Genomic DNA, 19,898 nt, shown 5'->3' on the forward strand with positions numbered 1-19,898 from the left:
GTTCATTTGTGCCTCTTCCAGTAATGAGCAGCGCACATCCCACTTCAGCACCTCTTTTCTCCCAGAAATTACTCACTCAAGAGTTAGAACTAATTTGACAAAAATCTATTCTGCACAATCATCGCCAGTTTCTGGAGGTTTGAAGAAACCATTGCAATGCATTTACTGACAGGCTAGAGCTAGCTGTCCATCCAGTCTCCACCAAAAACACATTTTTCACATGCACATTTTTGAAAGCAATCATGGCAAGTTACTTCTCTTGCTCCCCCAGACTCCAGAGACTGAGGTATTATTCAGACTGAGAGTACACGGGGGGGGAAAATAATCACAAAACAAAACTAGCTCTGGGGTCGCAAGACCATAGTCATGGTTCTTCTTTCCCATGTCCCCAGTTTTGGGGTGGACAGAACATCTCTGCACTGGTTCTAGCTCCCAGACGCAGGAGATGAAGGCGCCATCCCCTTGGGATAAAGTGGGATCATCTCTGGGTCTTTTACTTTTCCCCCAGTGCTTTTATGTGAACAAGGAAGGCAAGGGTAACAAGCTGCCAGCCACTACTCCGGCTGACTAGCACCAGCCACCCAAGAGATGGTTGCACGATTTTGTATATATAAAGCTTGTAAAGCGCTTTAGGAAGCTGCAGGATGAAAAGGACTATATAAATGTAAGATATTATTATTATTAAACCAGTGATCTGACAAGAAGAGACAGCTTTTCAAATCTGTACAACAGCTTGAGCTGAAGAGATCAGGGAGTCCAATTTGAAAAAATAATAATTTGAAACGAATCTGAGGATTAGAAGTGGCAGCTCTTTTGTGGATTCTCCATGGCAGGTAAATTTAGTAGGCTACTTTAATTTTGCATCGTTTTAACTCCTGGCAATGTCCTGTGCATTGAATCTGACAGAGAGACAGAGTGTTTGAAGCTGTCGTGGCTACATTTTAGTCTCCCAATTTTACAATCAGTGTTTGAATCTGCTGCTACAACTCGGTACAGAGATCAGAGGCTTATCAAAGAGGCATCCATTTCAAAGACAAGCAGCAGCTTTGACTTCATTCTTTCAATGCTTAAAATTCCTGAAAAAGCAGATGAGCATACCACAAAACAGGTCTGAAGGAAATCTCTCTATCGACTGTAAACCTATTTCAGTATTAATTTTTTAAGGATCTATTTTGGTCTCATGTAAAATGAGTGTGTTTAGCAGAGATAATCCTCTCAACAGGTGAGCTTAATATATGCCTTCCTCTGTAACTGAAAGTATACATAACCTGGCTTATTGCTTTACCAAGCATTAATTGAAGAACTACTTCAACCGGTTACCTGATTTTGTTGTTGGGTTTTTTTTTTTTGACTAAAAATGTCTTCCCTTTCCTAACAAAGCAGTACTTCATTTCTTTATTGCTGCCCTTATTTTAACTGCATGGGTGAACGAAGTGCACTGTAGGCAATAATACACGTTATTTGCAGTAAGACTGCACAGTTTAAAGGTGTATCACACTCAGGGAGCGCTGCACAGCTGCACTTTAAGCCGAGTTTCAGCATTCACATGATTGATACTACTGATCTCATCAGCATCCCCTCCTGTCAAGTCTGCAGTCAGGCTGCTGCTGGACCCTGCTCACGGGGGACACCAGCTGCTCTGTACCATGAAACGTCCCCACAGAGGGCACAGCACGATGAGAGGAGCAGAACAGCAAGGACAGAAATCATGCCAAAACAGAATTAACTTTTACTGTTGGCAATTCTTCCTTTTAAGCTAGAAATGTGTTTTGTCTGTATCTCTAATACAGAAGAGAAATGCATTTCAAGAATCTGAGCATTTTTCTTCCTTCCCTGCTCATAGAAGCAGCACAAGAATTGCACACACACACTGTCTGTCACGGAGACCTTTGTACACCCACAAGGTTCAGCCCCTCAGTTGCTTTTTGCTAGAAAGCAAGAGTGGATTGCTGCGAAGTGACAGAGGGATGCGCGCACCTGATCCGAGTTCCTCTAGCTGAGCACCCCCTAGCCAAAGGAAGCTCTTGCACTGGGAGCAAGGGATAGCATTTCAAGATAGTCAAGCAATAGGTATTCTAATGGTCACTGCAGTTATTTAGGGGTACCTGGATCCCACCAAAGTGCAGGTGATTGCAGCGCCACGCCCACCCGTAGCTTCTTGTTGGCACTGCAAACCTAGTGCTTCTTATTTGCCCACTACAGTTCTTCAGCTGCTTATCAGCAGGAGTTAGAGGCAAAGGGGATAATCAGCAACACGTTAATTTGTCCGATTAAGCCTTCAGAGATCTGGCATTTCGAACTTGTGATACAGCACGGACACCGAAGCTGTGCTCAGCCGGCTAGCTCGAAAGGAAGCCACATGCTTCTGACAGCCAAGGGTGGTAGCAAGGGAACACATTAGGCTACACTTGAAACCCACGGTCATACCAGCAGACTTAGCAAAGCCACACTGCAGGTGCAGACGTGCCCTAAAGTGCACTGGAAGCGCGTCAGAGTTCAGCTCTTCAGTGCTCAAATCACTTCCGACAAACAGGACTTAACACATTTGGGCATTTTCAAACAGCACTCCCAGCACTATATTGCACTAGATGAAAGCTTCAGTTTAAAAAGTGTGTTTAAAACTCCAGAATGTTTACGAGTCCCTCCTTTCACAGACCAGCTCGTTTATCAGCATTCAGGCTATACACAAGTATTTCTTCTGTGATGTACTGCCCATTAAAAGGCCCCCAATGTCCCCCACGCTCAAACTGATGCACCTAACATATGCTTCACTATACTTTAAAGCATGGTTATCTACCAAGTAGGAAACAAAACATTTAGAGACCCACGGTAGAAGTTTTTACAAGATGTGATGATGCTGTATCTACATTAGCCAATTCAACAAACTGGAGTGCTTTTGTTGACAAACTGAAGCACGTGGTATTTTTCATGGCTTCCTGTATTTCAAAGAATCACAAGAAAAGACAGAAAACCATTTTTAGGCAGAAGGGCATGTGCTCATGGTGGTCTTTAACAGCTTTAATCTTTTAAGAGTAATCATCAATGAACTTGATCCTCCAAGCATACGGGTCCGTATAACTTGCTGCAGAAGCCGGCGCATGCGTGACTCCCGCGTCACGTAGCATCTAAGCACGTGCACAAAGCTCATTTCCAGCTCAGCAGATGGGTCAGCCCCATCTTTACTGCTAAACACTGGTCTAGTGCTGCAACTTCTGATAAAAACCTTCTTTTTAGAAAGTCAGTTTAAAAAAATGCAAAAGTATAGCCGTAAATAAGCATTAGTGCTTTAAAAATTGTGAAACCACAATTATATGGGTTTAAACAGAGGCAAGGTGGAATCATGAAGGGTAGCAATGTATTTCAGATGAAAGCTTTCAAGCAGATGAGAAATAGTTACAGGAGTTGGAACCTGAGTAACTACAATTGTATTAAATTATTCCATCTGCAAGTCCATTAAAAATTGTTAATGGTTTTGTATGGCTTTTGTATTTATTGGGTGGGTTTACTCCTACGTGAGTCATACATATTTATTACCAGCGTCCAGATAATGGTTATTAATAAAACTTCTTGCATTTGCATACTGTCTTGATGCTGGCCTAAATATTTATAACTTGACTATAAAATAAAAGAATCCTCAAAAATTATGAATAGCACCAGGGATGCATCACAACTTTGCTTTTTGTACTTTGTTACATTTTGGTGGTTTGGGGTTTTGGGTTTTTTTTTTTCCACAAATGGGGAAAAAAAACCTCTGGTAAACCCATTTCTTTTTTCAAGTCTAAAAAGCACTAATTCTTTCAAAGGCTTAAAGCACAATTTGTGTTGAAGAAGTAAGAGGAGATCCAAAGCTAAATCAAGCTAGTTTTTATAATTAAGAAAATACATATATTTCTACACATAATTATGAACAGTAACAAAAGCTCAGTATTAAAATAGGACCACTGAATCCCTGGAATTGTGCCTGCCAACTAAAACACCTACTATGAATTTAGTAATGGGTTATGCAAACATAAATTACAAGGCCAGACATTTTAAAAGGAAAAAAAGTTGATTTATTGTCACATTGGAGACACGGCAGGATAGAAGCACAATTTCATTTTTCCATATATTCATCAACACTGCAGATGTGTTAATGCAAAAAGAATTCTAAAATAAAAATGACTCTCAACTGCTCTATTTCTCTTATGTCATTTAATTTACTTAAAAATGGTTACCAGGAAGCTTTTTTGTTTGTTTGTTTTAAGCAAGCAAAACATACTTAAAATTTCTGGAACAAAATAGGTTCTAAGAGCATTTTATAAACATTTCTCCCCTAAAAATTTACCTCAAGACTTGACCATAAAAGAGTAGACCTGCAGAAAGCTTACAGCTACAATCTGCAACCTAGTCATCTTGTTTGTGAGCACTTTCGCTCAACATATCAATCGTTTCTGCTCTTGTTTCAAGCAGATCCAACTTTTCCCTTACCCGCTGTCAGAGCAATGACAAGAATCTCTCGTAACTGGCAACTATTATTAGAGCGTTATTCATGACAACATAATAATTTTAATGAGAACAACACGTTCCTTTAATTACACCTGAACGACTTTGAGGTGGTCCAGCAGATGAACTGAAGTAGGTTTACAGCAGATCTGTTCACAGTGTAAAAAGGAAAAGCACTACCTGAGGGTGTTTCATTATGTCTTCTTTCGGTAAATGCACCCAGGACAGAAGAGCAGGTATCTTGCTTGCCTGTTATTTTTATCAGTTCCATCTTGAAAATGAGTCAAACTGTTGTTCAAATGGCTCAAAGCAAGTTCAAGAACTGAACTCCAGACTTTATTTGAGAGTACTCAGGCTTATCTTTGTGTGTTCTATATATAAATTCCCAGTTTTACACTTACCTTTATAAGTAACTTAACAGAGAACGTAAGAATGGCTGTTAATTGTTGGTACCACAGTGAAAATATCATCTCAGCTATTTCAACTAAACAAATGGCAATACTTTCCCATAAAAAACATTATTTACCAAATGCATCATTTACTATCAGTCTTAATGCACACTTATTTAAACTACAACTGTTCTTCAGGAGGAAGGATGACAAATGCCCTCTAAGACCGAGTTTTTTTTCCTTCAAGTTCTGACCTTGGAAAATTTTGCCTCTTTCAGACCTCCACTCCCCCACCTTCCCCCTACCCCGGCCACTCGCTCTGGACGGCTTCCAAATGGGTCAACCCTGAAAAGTTCAGGCAAAGGCAAGTACAACCTGAGAAAAACAAACTATTTGCTTTGCACTGTTTCATTCTTAGTGACGGGAGATTCATGGTAGCATCGAATGTTTAACAAGAGAGATTAATCTGTAAATATTTGCTTACAAGTATGTCCCTTTGTAAACCACAGTAATACCAAAACCATCCCCTGGTCTCCTTTTCTGCAATGGAAAATACAGCACCCTTGACATGACGGAAACCTAATACCTGCAACTGGTGTGGCTAGAAGAAAAATGCATTCTTCAACTCTCAAGCACGTTTAACCAGAAAAATGCTTAAATAGAATAAATCTAAATTACTAAGAGCAAGTGACTTCAGAATAATTAATTTCTTCATCTACTTTAACATGTTCAGTTGACTCAGATATGTCTCCCTCTTGAATATTTTTGGAACTCTTGAATAAAGTAATCACCCATATATTTTCAGCTTTATAACAAGACTTTTGAGGTAAATGTGTTGGAGAAAACTCAAACTATCCTAAAATCACATGGTTTCAGAAAAATGCTTCAAATGAAACTTCTCTGCCTAGTAACACATAATGCACGATCATTACTTCTGTGGGTCAAGGGAAGTATTTTCCAAAATTTCAGACCTTTACAAATGCTGCTGTACAGCTGCAGAGTTATCCGTGAAATCCTGCATACCAATAATCCCCCAAATATGTCCTCAATTTGTAAAATGACGTTCTCTAGACCCATTATCTCATAATAAATTCTACACGTTCAGCAACCCAGCAGCCTGCTGCCCACCTACAGCCTTTGCTGCCATCTTTTCCCTGCTGAGAAAAGCAAAATTGCTTGCTCTTGGAAAACAAACCAGAAACAAAGTTTTACTGAACCAAGGACTCCAGTTCAATCAACAAACCGACCCAGTGTTTAGGAGATTTGGGGGGAATATTCCCAACTACATTGTAACACAAGAAAATTAGCCAGGTACATCAGATAAAGGCTTATGTGCTAAAAAGGTTTGTTCCTGGCTTGGATTTGCTGCTCCTCAATGCACCAAGCTCTAGCAAGCATCACGGCGAGCATCAAGTAGTGTGTGTGCAGCAAACAGCAGGGGAGAGATGCCATCTGCCAGAGATTCTGGCTTAGCTTTTTGTGGGTGAAGATGACAATTTTTTGAAAAATTAATAATGTCTAGTAATTATAGTGGTGAGAACGGTCAATGTGCAGAGAAATGGAGGTCAGTTTTGTGAGCATCCTAGAAAAATACAACTGAGAACTATAATTCTTTTATTGTTCTTTCACTTCCAATAAGTGAAAAGGCAGCGAGAGATCATAATGTAGGAAAGCATGTCAGAAACACTGATGTTTTCCCGATTAACAATTAGAATATGCTAAAGTCAAATATGTATTAAATAATGACAACAAAATTATTGAGAACTCATGAATAAAGGACCTCCAGGATAAGGTTTGATCTGATTTAACCTGACTCTACAAGACTAGTTTTTAGATTACATTTTAAGACATGGAGCTATATTATATTATTTTCCTGCAAAAAGTCACATAATAATAATATACTACTACATTTCGCTTTTGAAAGAACAAGCCTGTCTAGTATAAATTACCATAAACATCATTCGCCTTGCAAACAGAACTCTTCAGAAAATATTAATATTCAATAAAACATTGAAAGGGAGGACATAGCACCTAAATATCATTATTCTAAAGGGGAGGTATTCATCTTCATTCCAAACCTGCAAGATAAGTCATACTTCACTGTTCTTATAATGTTGTTTGTTATAGAAAGAAATGGTGATGTTTTAACTCAATAAGGAGGAGAGTATCCTATGTATTTAGCGTTCAGCTAAGGTTTTAAATATATAAAGATTCTTAAACAGACAAAACAATTTTAGAATACTATTAAACAACATTGATAATTGCATTTGCGTCATACAAATTAATAGAAAAATATTATTTTTGAACAAACTGCTTGACTGCAAATTCATTTCTTAACAAAATTCTCTTAAAATGTGCTTTTTAAAGTCAGGGCAAGAGAGAAGGAAGAACTTAAGCAGCATTTCTCTTCCTCATATTTTCCCTGAAATAATATTTAAGTAGTAAGTCAGGAAATACATAGTAAGGTAGTATTTTTTAATTCCCTACCATGCACTGAGGCGTTTACTATTTACAAACTGTATTAACTGCATTAGTTATATTACGCTAACTAAATTTCACATAAATATGGCATGTATGTTCTTCCATAGTCAGGACCCAAAAATAACAGGATTCCCATATGTTCCTGGCGAAGGGGAGGAAAGAACATCCACACGCTATGTACTGTCAGGCACCCTGGGAAAGTGAATTAAAAAAAAAGAAAAGAAAAAAAAGGAGTAGAACAACCCAGCTCTAGATGGCAGCAAATCAGTATTCACCCCTATGTACACACACGCTGAGAGCATCAACTATTTTCAGACAGACTGTATGTTTTCAGTCATTTTTCTAGGCATGTTATTATTTTCAGTTTGTTACACAGGCTAGACCAAAGTTGACTGTGCAGAGTTGTTAGAATCAACCACAGTTCACTACCAACAATTAGAAAAATACTCCTCACATTTCAAGAACTAATTCAACCAGCAGAACTGATTTTCAGGGTTTTTTTAAGCTTGATTTGATTATCTTTTGCTGCAGAGACTGGATAATTCAATAGAATGATGCAGAAACACTGGAGATTAAGAATTTAAGAATTTTAAATTTTAAAAAGTCGAGCCCTGCATAATAATTGTGTCCATTTCCTTTAGTTAGTTATGACTGGCAATTATAATGTGTTTTGGGGTTTTTTTCCCCCCTAAAAACAAACAAACAAAAACCCATTAAAAAAAACAAACACAAAACCCCATGGCTCTTAAAAACACGTATCACCCTAATATGTAATGTCATTAAGAAAACTTACTTTTGTAACAAAAAATTCTACAGACTCTTCTTTCTCTTGCAGCAGTGGCACCGCAGAAACAGAGCTGAGCAGGACGGGGACGCTGGCAATAGCTCAGGTAACAAGAGCAACAATAAAGCCAGGTAACCGTCACTCAGAGATAACCACGGCAGCACAGAACTGGTCATGTGAAGTGATACGTACAGTGTAAATACATTGGAAGTGGCTGTACCAACTGCTGTTAACACACGCACACGAGCTCACGGAATACACACCGCAGTGCAGCACCGGACCGTCCTCAGTGGCAACATCACTGTCAGATGCAGAACTTGTATTTATTTATAAAAGTGCTCGGGGTCACCAGACAGCCACAGCCATTCAGTGTTAAAATATGCTTTTCATACGCTCGTTTAGTTTGTTTTCTGGCACGCTTCAATATTCCATTTTCCAGGGCATTTTAAAGCTATTTATTTGAGAACATACTTATGCTGTCTGTATTTAAAGGTTCTCCCATGTCCCTCCATAACTCTGCCGATCCAATCTTTAATCTGTGTTACAAAACACAGATGTCAATTTGAGCATTTAAAGGTAACCTGGACTTTCTAAATCTCACCGATAGAGTACATTTGCAACCCAGAAACAGTGGAGGGCAACAACAGTGGGGAATCATCAGTTCAAATTATCTTTAAGGGGGAGAAAAAACCCAAACCAACAAACAAAAAAAAACCCAACACAGTGACCAAAGTAACAAGCTCCCAGAGTGAGCTCCCGTATCCAAATATATGCTTTAGGCAGGCGCGTCACACCTGCCTGCTCTCGCTCTCACATTAGAAAACAGGTATCTTACTTTATTTCCCAAGAGCAGCTGGCCCAGGCCTCTCAGGCTGCTCTTTTGTCTTGTGCTCAGTTTAATGACCCATGTTTCAGGTGAGCCTGGTAATAACCAACATAGCTCAGCAATTACCTAGTTTACATGGCTAAATCATAAAGGAAAGCAATGGAGAGTTATAGGCTAAACAGGCCAAATATTATTGTCTTCCCTCTCCCTGAGTATTTAACAATCACATATTATGTATTTACAAAGTCTAGGCTTACTCATTTTCTGGTATTTTTCACCATTGTTGTTGGCTACTTTAATAGTATGCACCGATGGAAGAAATGGATGAGCTTTTCAATGTTTGAAACAGAAACAGGTAGGTAGTTACTCTGCTAGGAATCTGGGTAGAAATGATGACAAAGTTAGCAATATTATGAAGTACTTCACTTTGTGCCAAAAACTATTAACCTGTGCAACTGGAATTATCTAGAGACCAAAAAAAAATTCTCGAAGACGGTCATTCAAACATTTGCTTATTCACACGAGAATCAGCATATGAGGACATGATGAATTAGACCAAGAATTTCACAGAGGTTAAAATCCCCCAAAAGTATCACAGTTAGTCACAACCACTCAGGAATTATCCTTATAAGAAAATAATCAGATGCAGGGTGGCAATTCCCATGATATATTTTGAGATGTCTTCCAAGTAACAGTCACGTAAAATTGATGTTTCATGTAATCTCCTGACCAGTTTCAGCCTTCTGCAATAGATGCTCAGGATGAAACAAACTGAGACCGAAAACACCCCAAAACACCTACGAGCAGCAGGTCTGATATGACCTCTGAAAAGGTACGAGGACGTAAAAAGCATTTTTGAAATAACAAGAATTAAGAACCCTTCCCAAAAGTTTCTGTACGGAAGAAGCACCACCAAATCTTCTGTTCTCATAAGGTTCCCAAACATGAGGTACTTCTTCCCAGAGTCATCTCCCAGTATGCCAAGTCAGAAATAGTATTTTAACATTTGTAAATACCAAAAGCCTTAGACTCATTCCTATAAACATGAAAATATTGTATTTCGTTTGCAGCAATTTGATAATTTGCAAGGAAGGCAGAAATGACCCATATAGATGTGTCACATTTTTTAAAGTAAAAAGGAACAGAAGTAAAAATATCCTCAACTTCATTAGTAATTTTTTTTAATCCTCTTCTGCTACACAGGAGACTGCTTGCAAGCAGACATTATGGAAAGTCTAGAGGACATGCCAGACAGCAATGGATAGGAAAGTCAAGGCAATCGACACTTGTCTCCTGATTTATAGTGAGACTGGCTACAGCAAAGGAAAAGAGATGCTGGAACAGGCTAAAACGCTACTGCACTGACAGGGATGCATGCAGAATGAAAAAAAAAAAAAAGATGGAAAGTAGAATTCTGAAACAAATTGTTACATTTAACAATTCCATCTTTGTGGTTTGGGGTTTTTTTTTGTACCAAGAAAGATGTTGCTTCATCATGGAAATTTAAATTAAGCCGTACACTGGGTTATTTATTTATCTGGAGAAGGGTTCTGCATGCAAGCTGGTCTTCTGCTATAGAACTCTCTTCTGTAATTACAAAGAACGTGTTTGATATTTTAGTAACATCAATGTATCAGTCTGGAAATGGCTCAGTATATCAGCGTACTGACTGTGCCTCTCCTGTCCACCTCAAGGATGTTTTCACCATACTGGGCAGGTTTTCAGCCAAAGTTTTGGAAAAAATCAGGTCAAGTAGTTAATAATCCTGCCATCTCATTTTCAATTGTCTTCCCAAAGCTTAGACAGTTTTGGAAGTATTCACAGGCTTCCCTTCTTTTTGGGGAGTGCAGAAAACAGCTGAAGATGAACACAGCAGTGCGCAAGCTTAAACTTCCGTGTAACAAGGAATGCCAGTGAATTTTTCCAGCAAGGACGGTTGGACACTGCCTCGCTCAGTTTTTGCCTCTTGCACACCCACGTCTAGTACCCCGAGCACCTTGGACGGGAGAGGGGAGGGTGGCCCTACCAGACCTTGTACATCTGAGCTACATCCTCCATGCCTCTGGGAGCAATAACTGCATATCAAGTCTGTTACAGATGGCTATTATTATAGTTCAGATACTTCCGCCTAATTCTGTGATCCCATTTTCATTTTTAATTCTGTCAGAGAAAGTAGGAGTTAGATTTTGCTGCTGTTCAAAAATAAAGCTGCAGAAAGAACACCACAGCAGAGGAGAGAGACAAAGGAAGAATATTTTTAAAAAAAAAAAATCCATGCAAGCTTAAAGAAACATGGTTTCATAAGAGTCCCAGGACACAAGATCAGGATATAGAATCTAGCACAGATCCAAATTTCAAAAAAAACACTGGGGATGTTCAGAGCCATTGTTTTGAACCTAGTCCCTGAACGAAACTCCTCTTTTCTCTTCCAAAATATTATATGGAAGGCTACAGAATTATATTTTGTTATAAAAGTATATTTAAAACCTCACCATCAAATGATTTAACAGCAGGGGCCATTCACTTCACTATCTTGCTTACTGGAAAGAACTAATTGCATAACATTTTCCCACTATATCTCTTCAAGCAACTATACCGAGTATATAATTTTCCTCTGCACATCAACTCCCACTGTGTTATCAAGGCCCTCTCACAACACACTTAAAAGTGCAGTGTTCGGGGATGGTTTTTTTTTGTTTGTGGGGTGGTTTTTTTTTTTTCCTCCTCTCTCCCCTCAGCAACCTTCTGCTCCATAAAAATAAAATCCTGGAACACATCTGCAAACACGCTGTCAGCTAGGAGATGGCAGCTATAGCCACGTTCTGAAGAATCTGTCATTTTCCTTACAGGAGGAAAAAAAGGAAGGAAGCAGGCAAGTCAAGTAAGTCTTGCAGAATGAACTCATGCTTCCAGCAAATAATTTGAAAATGTGACCCCAGAAGTCTATTTATTTTCTGGTTTTTGTACAATTTCCTACACCCTCCATAATCTTTCACGTTTCTCCTTCCTCCTCTTCCTCCCAACAGCTGGCTCTCTCCTGCAAAGGGAATCAACTCATTCCTCGCCCTCTCAGAGCTACTGCATTCACTCTCCATATTCTTTTGATCATTTTTGAAGTTCTGTTCCTTCAAAGCTGCAGACTCCAAATTCTTCCCTTCAAACAAAGAGGACTGATTTCTGCCCCACAAAGCCTCCTCAGGGCCTCAGTTAAACGCTCCCCCTTCCCCGCGAGTCACTCCTGCTCTGCCATTCCAGGCTCCTCCAGCAGTTCCAGGCTCCTCCAGCATCTCTCCCTCCATACGAACAGGAAGCAAAGCAGCATCTGCTACTTGAGAAGCAACAATAAACGTTAGAAAAGCTGCCTGCTGCTTCACCCCCAGGAAGAGACTTGGAAGGAACGGATAACTTCTGTATCAGTTATCTGGGATGGGCTTTGAAACCCTAGAGCACTCCTGGATGAGGAGATTGCAGGCAATCACAGCAGGAGGGAGCCACCCACCACAAAGCAAACCAACCATCCAACCAACAAGCCCTACACATTGCTATGCGTTCATTACAGTCAGTAAAATTAGTTTATATGTATTTTCTATACAATTATGCGTACATGTACACAGACACACACCCTGCACATGCTAACATGAGCATGGAAGAGTTTAAATACTCCCAGCTCCCTACACGGCACGTTCGCCTTCCCAGGGTTTGCCTAGCATCAGTCCTGACACCTTTTACATACCACCTGCTGCGTGCAATGCACATCCTCCGAGTGGAGTTCTCTGAAGAGCTCAGCACCAACCTTGTTGCATTCCCAGTGAAATCAACAGCAAAACTTAATCGGATTTTTGATGGAAAAATGAGCATCTTTGAAGTTATGCCCTTGATATAGATTTATTTAGGCAGTGAAATGTCACTTTCTACATCCAAGTGCTAAAAGAGTTTGGATTAGTGAAGAATAGATTTTATTATTTTTTTTTGCACCTGTGCAGGTTTTACATTACTACGAAATCTAGAGCAAGCCCGTTTGAAGGCTAATGTTCATACTTCCTCTAAAAACGTCAATTCATATTTCATTATTTACAGAACGCAAAAACTGCCTGAAGAGAAAGCCAAAGATAAGCAGTCTTCGTCAAGATGGTAGATTTAGCAATACATACAACAAAATCATGGAAACAAACCATTAAGAGAGAAAAAAACCAACACACACTTAAGTAGGTCTAATACCATATACTACTGCAAGAAACTCAACAGCCATGAATAGCTTTTCTCCTTACCTCTGGAGTGTTTTTCTTGAACTCACGACTTTGCTCAATAAGTTTTTTCCTAGACTGCTCGCTTTCATCTTGCCGGTTAGCCAATATTGTTGCTGTGGCATCGAGCTCTCTCTGTCAAGAAAAACAAAACAAAATAAAGGAACTATCATTAGAGCTCAGTTTCTCACAGCAACAAAAACAAAAGCTCAGATGCACGCTACAATTTGGAACATTGAGACGGCTGGACTACAGCACAGTACAGAACAAAGCGTCACGCTTCCACAAACAAGACCTCCTAAATAACATCAAATGAAGTTCTACAACCTTTTGATTCCATCTCGCAGCCAAAATATCACTGTTTTTCTCAAAAGCAGTCATGGCATTACCACATTACACAGGACAGCAGCAGTGGCATGCAATATACACCTCGTAATATTTTCCCAAATTCAGTGAAGATTACAGATCTTGGACATGTTCAAGACAGTTTTATTTTCACCTGCCTGCTTTTTAAAGATACAGGATTTTCCCTTTTTGAGTTATTCTATGGAAAAAAAAATATTATGAACTCAAATATTGGTTAACGTTATACTTCAGCCTAGACTGGTTATGCTTCACTCACTCTTAATTTCAAATGACATACTGTATATAATTCTATACTGCCACTGCGATGCTCTTTTTCCATTTAAGTCTTTCCTTATTTGAAAATTATATTTTCCTACTATTGGAATCTATTCCTCTAAAATTATTAGCAGATATCCCTGTTTCCTCTCCAAAACGTATTTTTTTTAAAATCATCTGTTGAATGCAAGAGTATCTTCCAACAGCTTCTCCTAGGCTGAAGTACAGGCTCAGCCTACAGACCGTTGCCCAGCTTTGTACAAGTGCCTTATTCCCATCCCAGTTTCTTTACTCAGTGCTGTGCTTTCAAATGTCACCATAATAGATTGAATGGGTCACTTATCAGTGCATAAACCAACAACACTCTATCTTCCCTGTCAGTTTATTCCTTTTCTGCAGTATTTCCTCATAATATGAAAAAAAAAAATAACAGTTAAACCCGCCACTCAGCTATGTACATCATTCCCCAAGTCACTTGGAGTTTTAACCAAAAATTTGTAAGAGGAATTTGGCACTGGTTCCTCCCTTATTCATTTGGAAGGAGAAAAACCTGGCTATGAGAAAGAAGTTCACGAAAAGTGAGAACAATGCGCTAGATCAAGGCGTAACGCGGGTCTCGTCTGCAGCTATCTTAATCACATCACACTGCCAACATGCCTCCAATCTGCATGCAAAATGGCCAGTATTGTCCACGAGAAAACCTGCTGTGCCACTGGCATTTGTTTGTAACTCAACAATCTGTAACAGACCAGACCAAAAAAACCAAGCCTGGGACCGCCTGCTGGGTCTAACACCACATCCCCAGTAGTTGGTCACGGCACTGAGCAGGTCATCTCTTGATACCACCACACACAAAAACCAGGCTAAAAGTAAAGCAGATTTGGTTACTGCTAGGTAGCATTGGAGTCATAGATACTTCGCGGTGGAACTGGGTGCCCAGTATGGGGAAATAAAATGGGGAAACAAAAGATTTGCCTCTTCCTATTTTCGCCGGGGCGTTACAAATAGCAACAGACAGCAGGTACCTATGGGACACCTGCTAAAAGCCCTGTTCTGCAACTTAAAAAAAAAAAAAAAGTACAGGACTAGCAGATAAAAAGCAAAAGGTAATTCAGCTCCTGAATTTTTTTCCAGATATACTGTGAAAAAAGCCTAATTCCAAATCCTTTCTTACACTTTTGTATGGGTAGACCCTGTAACTCTGAATGACTGGATGGATGTTCATGCGTTTTGTGCCTCTACAGTTTGACCTCTGGAGGAATTTAAAAAAAAAAAAAGCATTCTGCAGTTTCCACCTCAAAAGGACCAATACCTTTTCCCCCTTTAGGTTTATTACCACAAAATTTTGTCTGATAAATATATGGACCATAGTTATCTTAATCCTTGGGAATAAGCTAAATATGACAAATGGATTTGAAGGTAGGAAGCATGCTGGAGCCAGTGACCTAAATATTGTCACTGTAATGCTTTAAAAAACACCCCTATTTCTGACTTTGAGGAAAAAAAAGGGCAATATGTCCACCAGATCTTGGTTTGGAATTCTGTAACATATGTGAAATCTATTGCAGAAAAGTGGGAAATACTTAACAGTTGGATAAACCACATTTGAAATTCATCCCAGCTAAGTTTATGCAAGAAAAAAGAGCAACAGAAACCAATGTGGTTAAGCAGTACTATAAAGAGCAATATAACGGCTAAGCAGAAGGCTTTTAAAAAATATAAACAATCTGGTACGGCCAGCAACTTGGAAAACTATATTTAAAAAGGAAGCACATATTTAAAGCAAAGCAAAGAAAACACAAATCATGAAGTAAGAGGGAATTTCAGTAGACCAAAGAATCAAATGCTTTCTTTTACAGTATGGAGCGCTAGCAAGCAATGCTACAAACAGAAAATTAGATTTTCAAAGACCTATACTTCCAACTTTAGAGACAAGAAAGAAGGTGGCAACTGATTTAAAAAAATAAACCATATTTCACATTTTGTACTATTATAAAGAGAAAGACTCAGGTGGCAAGTGAAGAATAACCTTCTCCCCCTCACTGCTTGACTGATACCAGTGCCCCAGTGCACTTACTACGGACAACTTTCAGAATTCCTTCTGGGACAGGTGTGATAATTTCTCACTGCAAAACATTTCCTTATGTGACATCTCAGTTTCAGATATCACCAAGGAGAAATGCCATCACGCAACTACACTGAACTCTTTGACGCTGTGGGCTGAAGCCCAAAAGCTCAAGATCTTGACTAGCATTTACAAACAACAGATACAGTAAGACGCAATTCCAGAGAAGAAACAGTAGATATCTAGCTCTGTATACAAGATCTGATATAAACCAAGGTATTAAAATCTTCAAGCTATGACATAGTTAACATGCCTCGTATCAAAACTATTCAGAAAAATCACAATTTTTTACTCCCTTACTTGATCTCAACTATGTACGCTACAAGTTTCATTTATTTAAACATACTAATAGACAGAGGTTTACAACCCACAAATGTTTTGGAAGATCTTTCATACTTTTGTGACTTGATCTCATAAGATACCCCATTTTTTACAGAAATTCAACATGGCCAATGCATTATTTCTGCATGCAATCATGTATTAAGGCATCAGTAGTATTAACTCCAGCATTTAAAACCGGAGTACTGTATAACACTCAAAGGTATACACGCTTCCCACGCCTTGCAACGCCTCTCTAAGTAGATATTAAGGAAAAGGAGATGCAATACCATACAGACAGAAGCATAGTGGTGTGTCCTTTAGAGTGTAACAAAAATAAGAGTCCATGTCTCAGTACCATTCTCCACACCTTTGAAATCAAAAAGGTTCCAATGAAAAGAGAACAGAAACCAGGGCTCAGAGGTGCCGCAGTGGTGACCTGACTACAGAAAGGATTCAAAGCCCAGAAGCTTTAGTTCCACTGATTCAACACTGGCTAATAAACTTTCTGGCCAAAAATAGGCACCGTTCAATCACCCCTGCAAAAAGTGAGTCGCTACTTGGAGCACAGTTTGAGAGAGAACAAGCAAGCCCATTATCTTTCCCCTTGCCCCAAAGTCCCATCGATTTAGGGCAGACACAGTTCACATTGCTTAAGCCACAGATAGCTAAAGAACTCTCTCCAGGGTTTCTACTTTGACCCATATCAACAAATTTATTGGGGCAGGAGGGAAGCAGTGGGAAGAGAGGACACAAGAAAGTCTTATGCTCTTAAGTGCAGGAGTCATTAAAAGCAATCCTCAGAAAGCAAACTTAAAAAGTTTCTTTCATGCAGTATGGGGTGGGGGGAAGAAAAACCCTAAAACTAGGAGGGTCAATCTGCTCTCCACTGTAACAATAATCAACTTGAAGTGAATGTTTTCCTTTAATGCAAGTATTTCCAGCCTCTTTTAGGCTCGCCAGGAGCTGTCCCTCTTCATTCTGCCTCTGTCACCCCGTGCCAGAGCGTGGTGACATGGCTGCGCAGGGAGCCACAACAGGAAAGCAAGCCTGCTAAAAACCAATATCCCACCTTTCCCCTCCTAACTTTTATTGCATTGAATCAGTCCCATGTTCAGCCCCCCCCACAGCTATTGGGGGTGGACCATTACAAAAGGGAGGTGGGAAACCACAGCTGGAGGGAGGGGGGCTGGTAGAATCCCCCGTCAGCACCAACCACAATTAGGCTGACCCCAAGTAATTACAAAAACTCCAGCCTCATTGCAGGCAGGTTTCAAGGTTGTTTTCTTTTACAGTCTTTCCCTACAAGATGCATACCTTGATAATCACGTAGCCAGCAGGTCTGCACCACACTGACAACTGACCGGTTTAGCACACCAAACTCCTCCTTCCCTTTTTACAACAGGAAGCTTCAAACCAGCCCCTCTGTCTCCAGAGCCCTGCAAGTGGCCTGCTGGCATCTCCCAAAGTTGGGTCCCATGGGCTCTCCAAAAACTACTCACTTGGGAAAACGGTTCTAGAAAGAAATTGGGCTTTCTTGGATGTTTATGAAGCCTCTGTTCGCCCATCCAAAAAGTGGAAGGAAATGAGACTATGTAAGAATAGAGAATGCCATGGTGCCAAGGCTGCTCGCTCCTGCCCTGCCCTGCTTTTGTGGGTGAGACCAGGCTAAAAAGAAGAATTTCTGTGAAAACCAAAGCCAGGGGCAAGAGCAGCACCCTCTGCTTTATGGACACTGTGGAAAGAAACGGGATAAGCAGAAAGCATACATAGGAAATGTGAATTTGGGAGCACGATGGTGAGAAGGGTGTACGTGACTCCACGATGCATCTCAATCACCAGGAGGGGAGAGAAGAAACAGCAAAATTAGACTTGTCACCTCTGGTCTGAAGAGGTGCAACGGAGGCAGAGGCTGGGCAGGCAGGTCCCCATCCCCTCCAGGCAGCAAGAGATGGGGCCCAAGCGAAGCTCCCTGAACTTGAGGGTGCCTAGGACAGGCACTCACTCCATTTGTCTATAGCTGTGCTCCCTTTTCATTCTAAGTAGCATGAATGGAACAAATAACACAAACCAGCGGTTCCCCATGCTCCGGCTAACTCTGTTCGTACGACCAGCTCTCAGTGATACCCTTCTCTGCCCACACTCACCGTGGCTGGCCATGGACCTCAGACACCCATTTCTAACAGCCACGGCCACTGCCTGGCACAGGCATTTCAGGACACAGGAAACAAGACGCTTGAGCATCCCAATCCCCCCAAAAGCTGCTCTAACATGATCTATCATAACCAGTATTCAGTCTCTGCTTAGAACAGTATTTCTGTGTTTCACACATAAAATGTTATAAAAAGCTGTAATAATCATCCACAAGTACTGTGATGTAACAATATCAGAAAATTTTATTATTCTCCTATTTTAAAATGCTTAATGCCTGCTGCACTTGCCACAAAGCTCTTACACTGGAGCAAGAAACATATATCACAACTTAAAGACAGACTGATTTTTTTTCTGGCAGACTTCTAGTCATGGACGCAATGCCTAGGCTAAGCCTTCAAAAGCCTTAAGCGTGGCTGCAGATGTTAACAGCATATTTTCACCACAAACCTCGTTTTACTTATTACAAGGATAGACACAAATCACAACTGCCTGTAGATTAGGCATTTTCTACCAGTAAATGTAGTAGTAACCACTTCTCCTGAAATCTTGTTTCTGTGTATTTAAGGTATTTCCCTTTATCATCATTTCAATCTGTTACCTAGTCTACACGATAATCTGCTACTGAAAGGAGTTTTCAGTAGTCTCATTTTTGTTTTCATCCTCTCAGGACTGCGTTTGTCGGATCTATCAAAGCTCTGAATGTAGCTTTTTGCAATTTTTAATTTCCTATTAAAGGAAAATTTCTCGGTGCAAAGATGACACGAATGCAGACGTGTCTGGCACAACTGTGCATACCCACAGCCTACTTGTCTTGGGGAAATTTCACACTTCCCTAACTGATATATTAAGCAACCTACCCTTCAGTCTTAAAAACCCCATAGTTTTCACCTGTTCAGAAGCCTACGTACTGATTACATAAGTATTTCAGAAATATTTCAGAGATGATAAACTGCGTTGCGAGCTTGATGTGTTTCTCTGGAAAAACAAACAGGCATGCTCACTTGATAAAGCTCTACATTATGACCAGGGAAGTAACCACAAAGCTGATATTGGGAATTTTTGTTAATGTCTATTTTGACTGTAAAAAGCAAGCACCAATTCCAGTCTGAGAGCGCTCAGAAAGGTAGGACATATTCTAAGAATGCAACAATGGAAGAAGTTTCAGTAAAATGAGTTCACGTCTGCCTCGCCGTAAAGCCCCTTTTTAACACAAGCAAAACAAAGATCAGAGTTCAACGAGAGCACAACACCAAGAACCGCCATTCCTCTGCCTTACAAATCAGCAGTGAATGACGAACAAAAAAAAAAAAAAAAGAAAAAACCATCAAACCCCATAAGCTTTAAACAAAACATATTCCTTAAGCATTTTGCCATTTGCAAACTGATGCAACTACCTTTCACACACAGAATTAGTTAGGAAATATCAATAAACACATTTTATTTCTGTGTACTCAAGTAATTTGACCCCAAGTAG

General features: G+C 39.9%; 1 protein-coding gene across 19 annotated transcripts in view; it reads right to left on the reverse strand.

The window, feature by feature from the left end:
- The window catches only part of CUX1 (cut like homeobox 1), a 283,415-nt gene that overhangs the window by 217,752 nt on the left and 45,765 nt on the right, over positions 1-19,898 (reverse strand). For 18 of the 19 annotated variants that reach the window (XM_075113244.1, XM_075113243.1, XM_075113236.1 and 15 more), the window contains exon 2: positions 13,231-13,341. In XM_075113244.1, coding sequence (XP_074969345.1) covers positions 13,231-13,341 — 111 coding nt within the window. Of the gene's footprint in view, positions 1-13,230; positions 13,342-16,560; positions 16,652-19,898 lie in introns of those variants that run through there. The other variant, XM_075113228.1, reaches the window with a different exon arrangement.

The sequence above is a fragment of the Phalacrocorax aristotelis genome, chromosome 18, assembly GCF_949628215.1.
Source record: "Phalacrocorax aristotelis chromosome 18, bGulAri2.1, whole genome shotgun sequence".
Taxonomy (NCBI): Eukaryota; Metazoa; Chordata; class Aves; order Suliformes; family Phalacrocoracidae; genus Phalacrocorax; species Phalacrocorax aristotelis.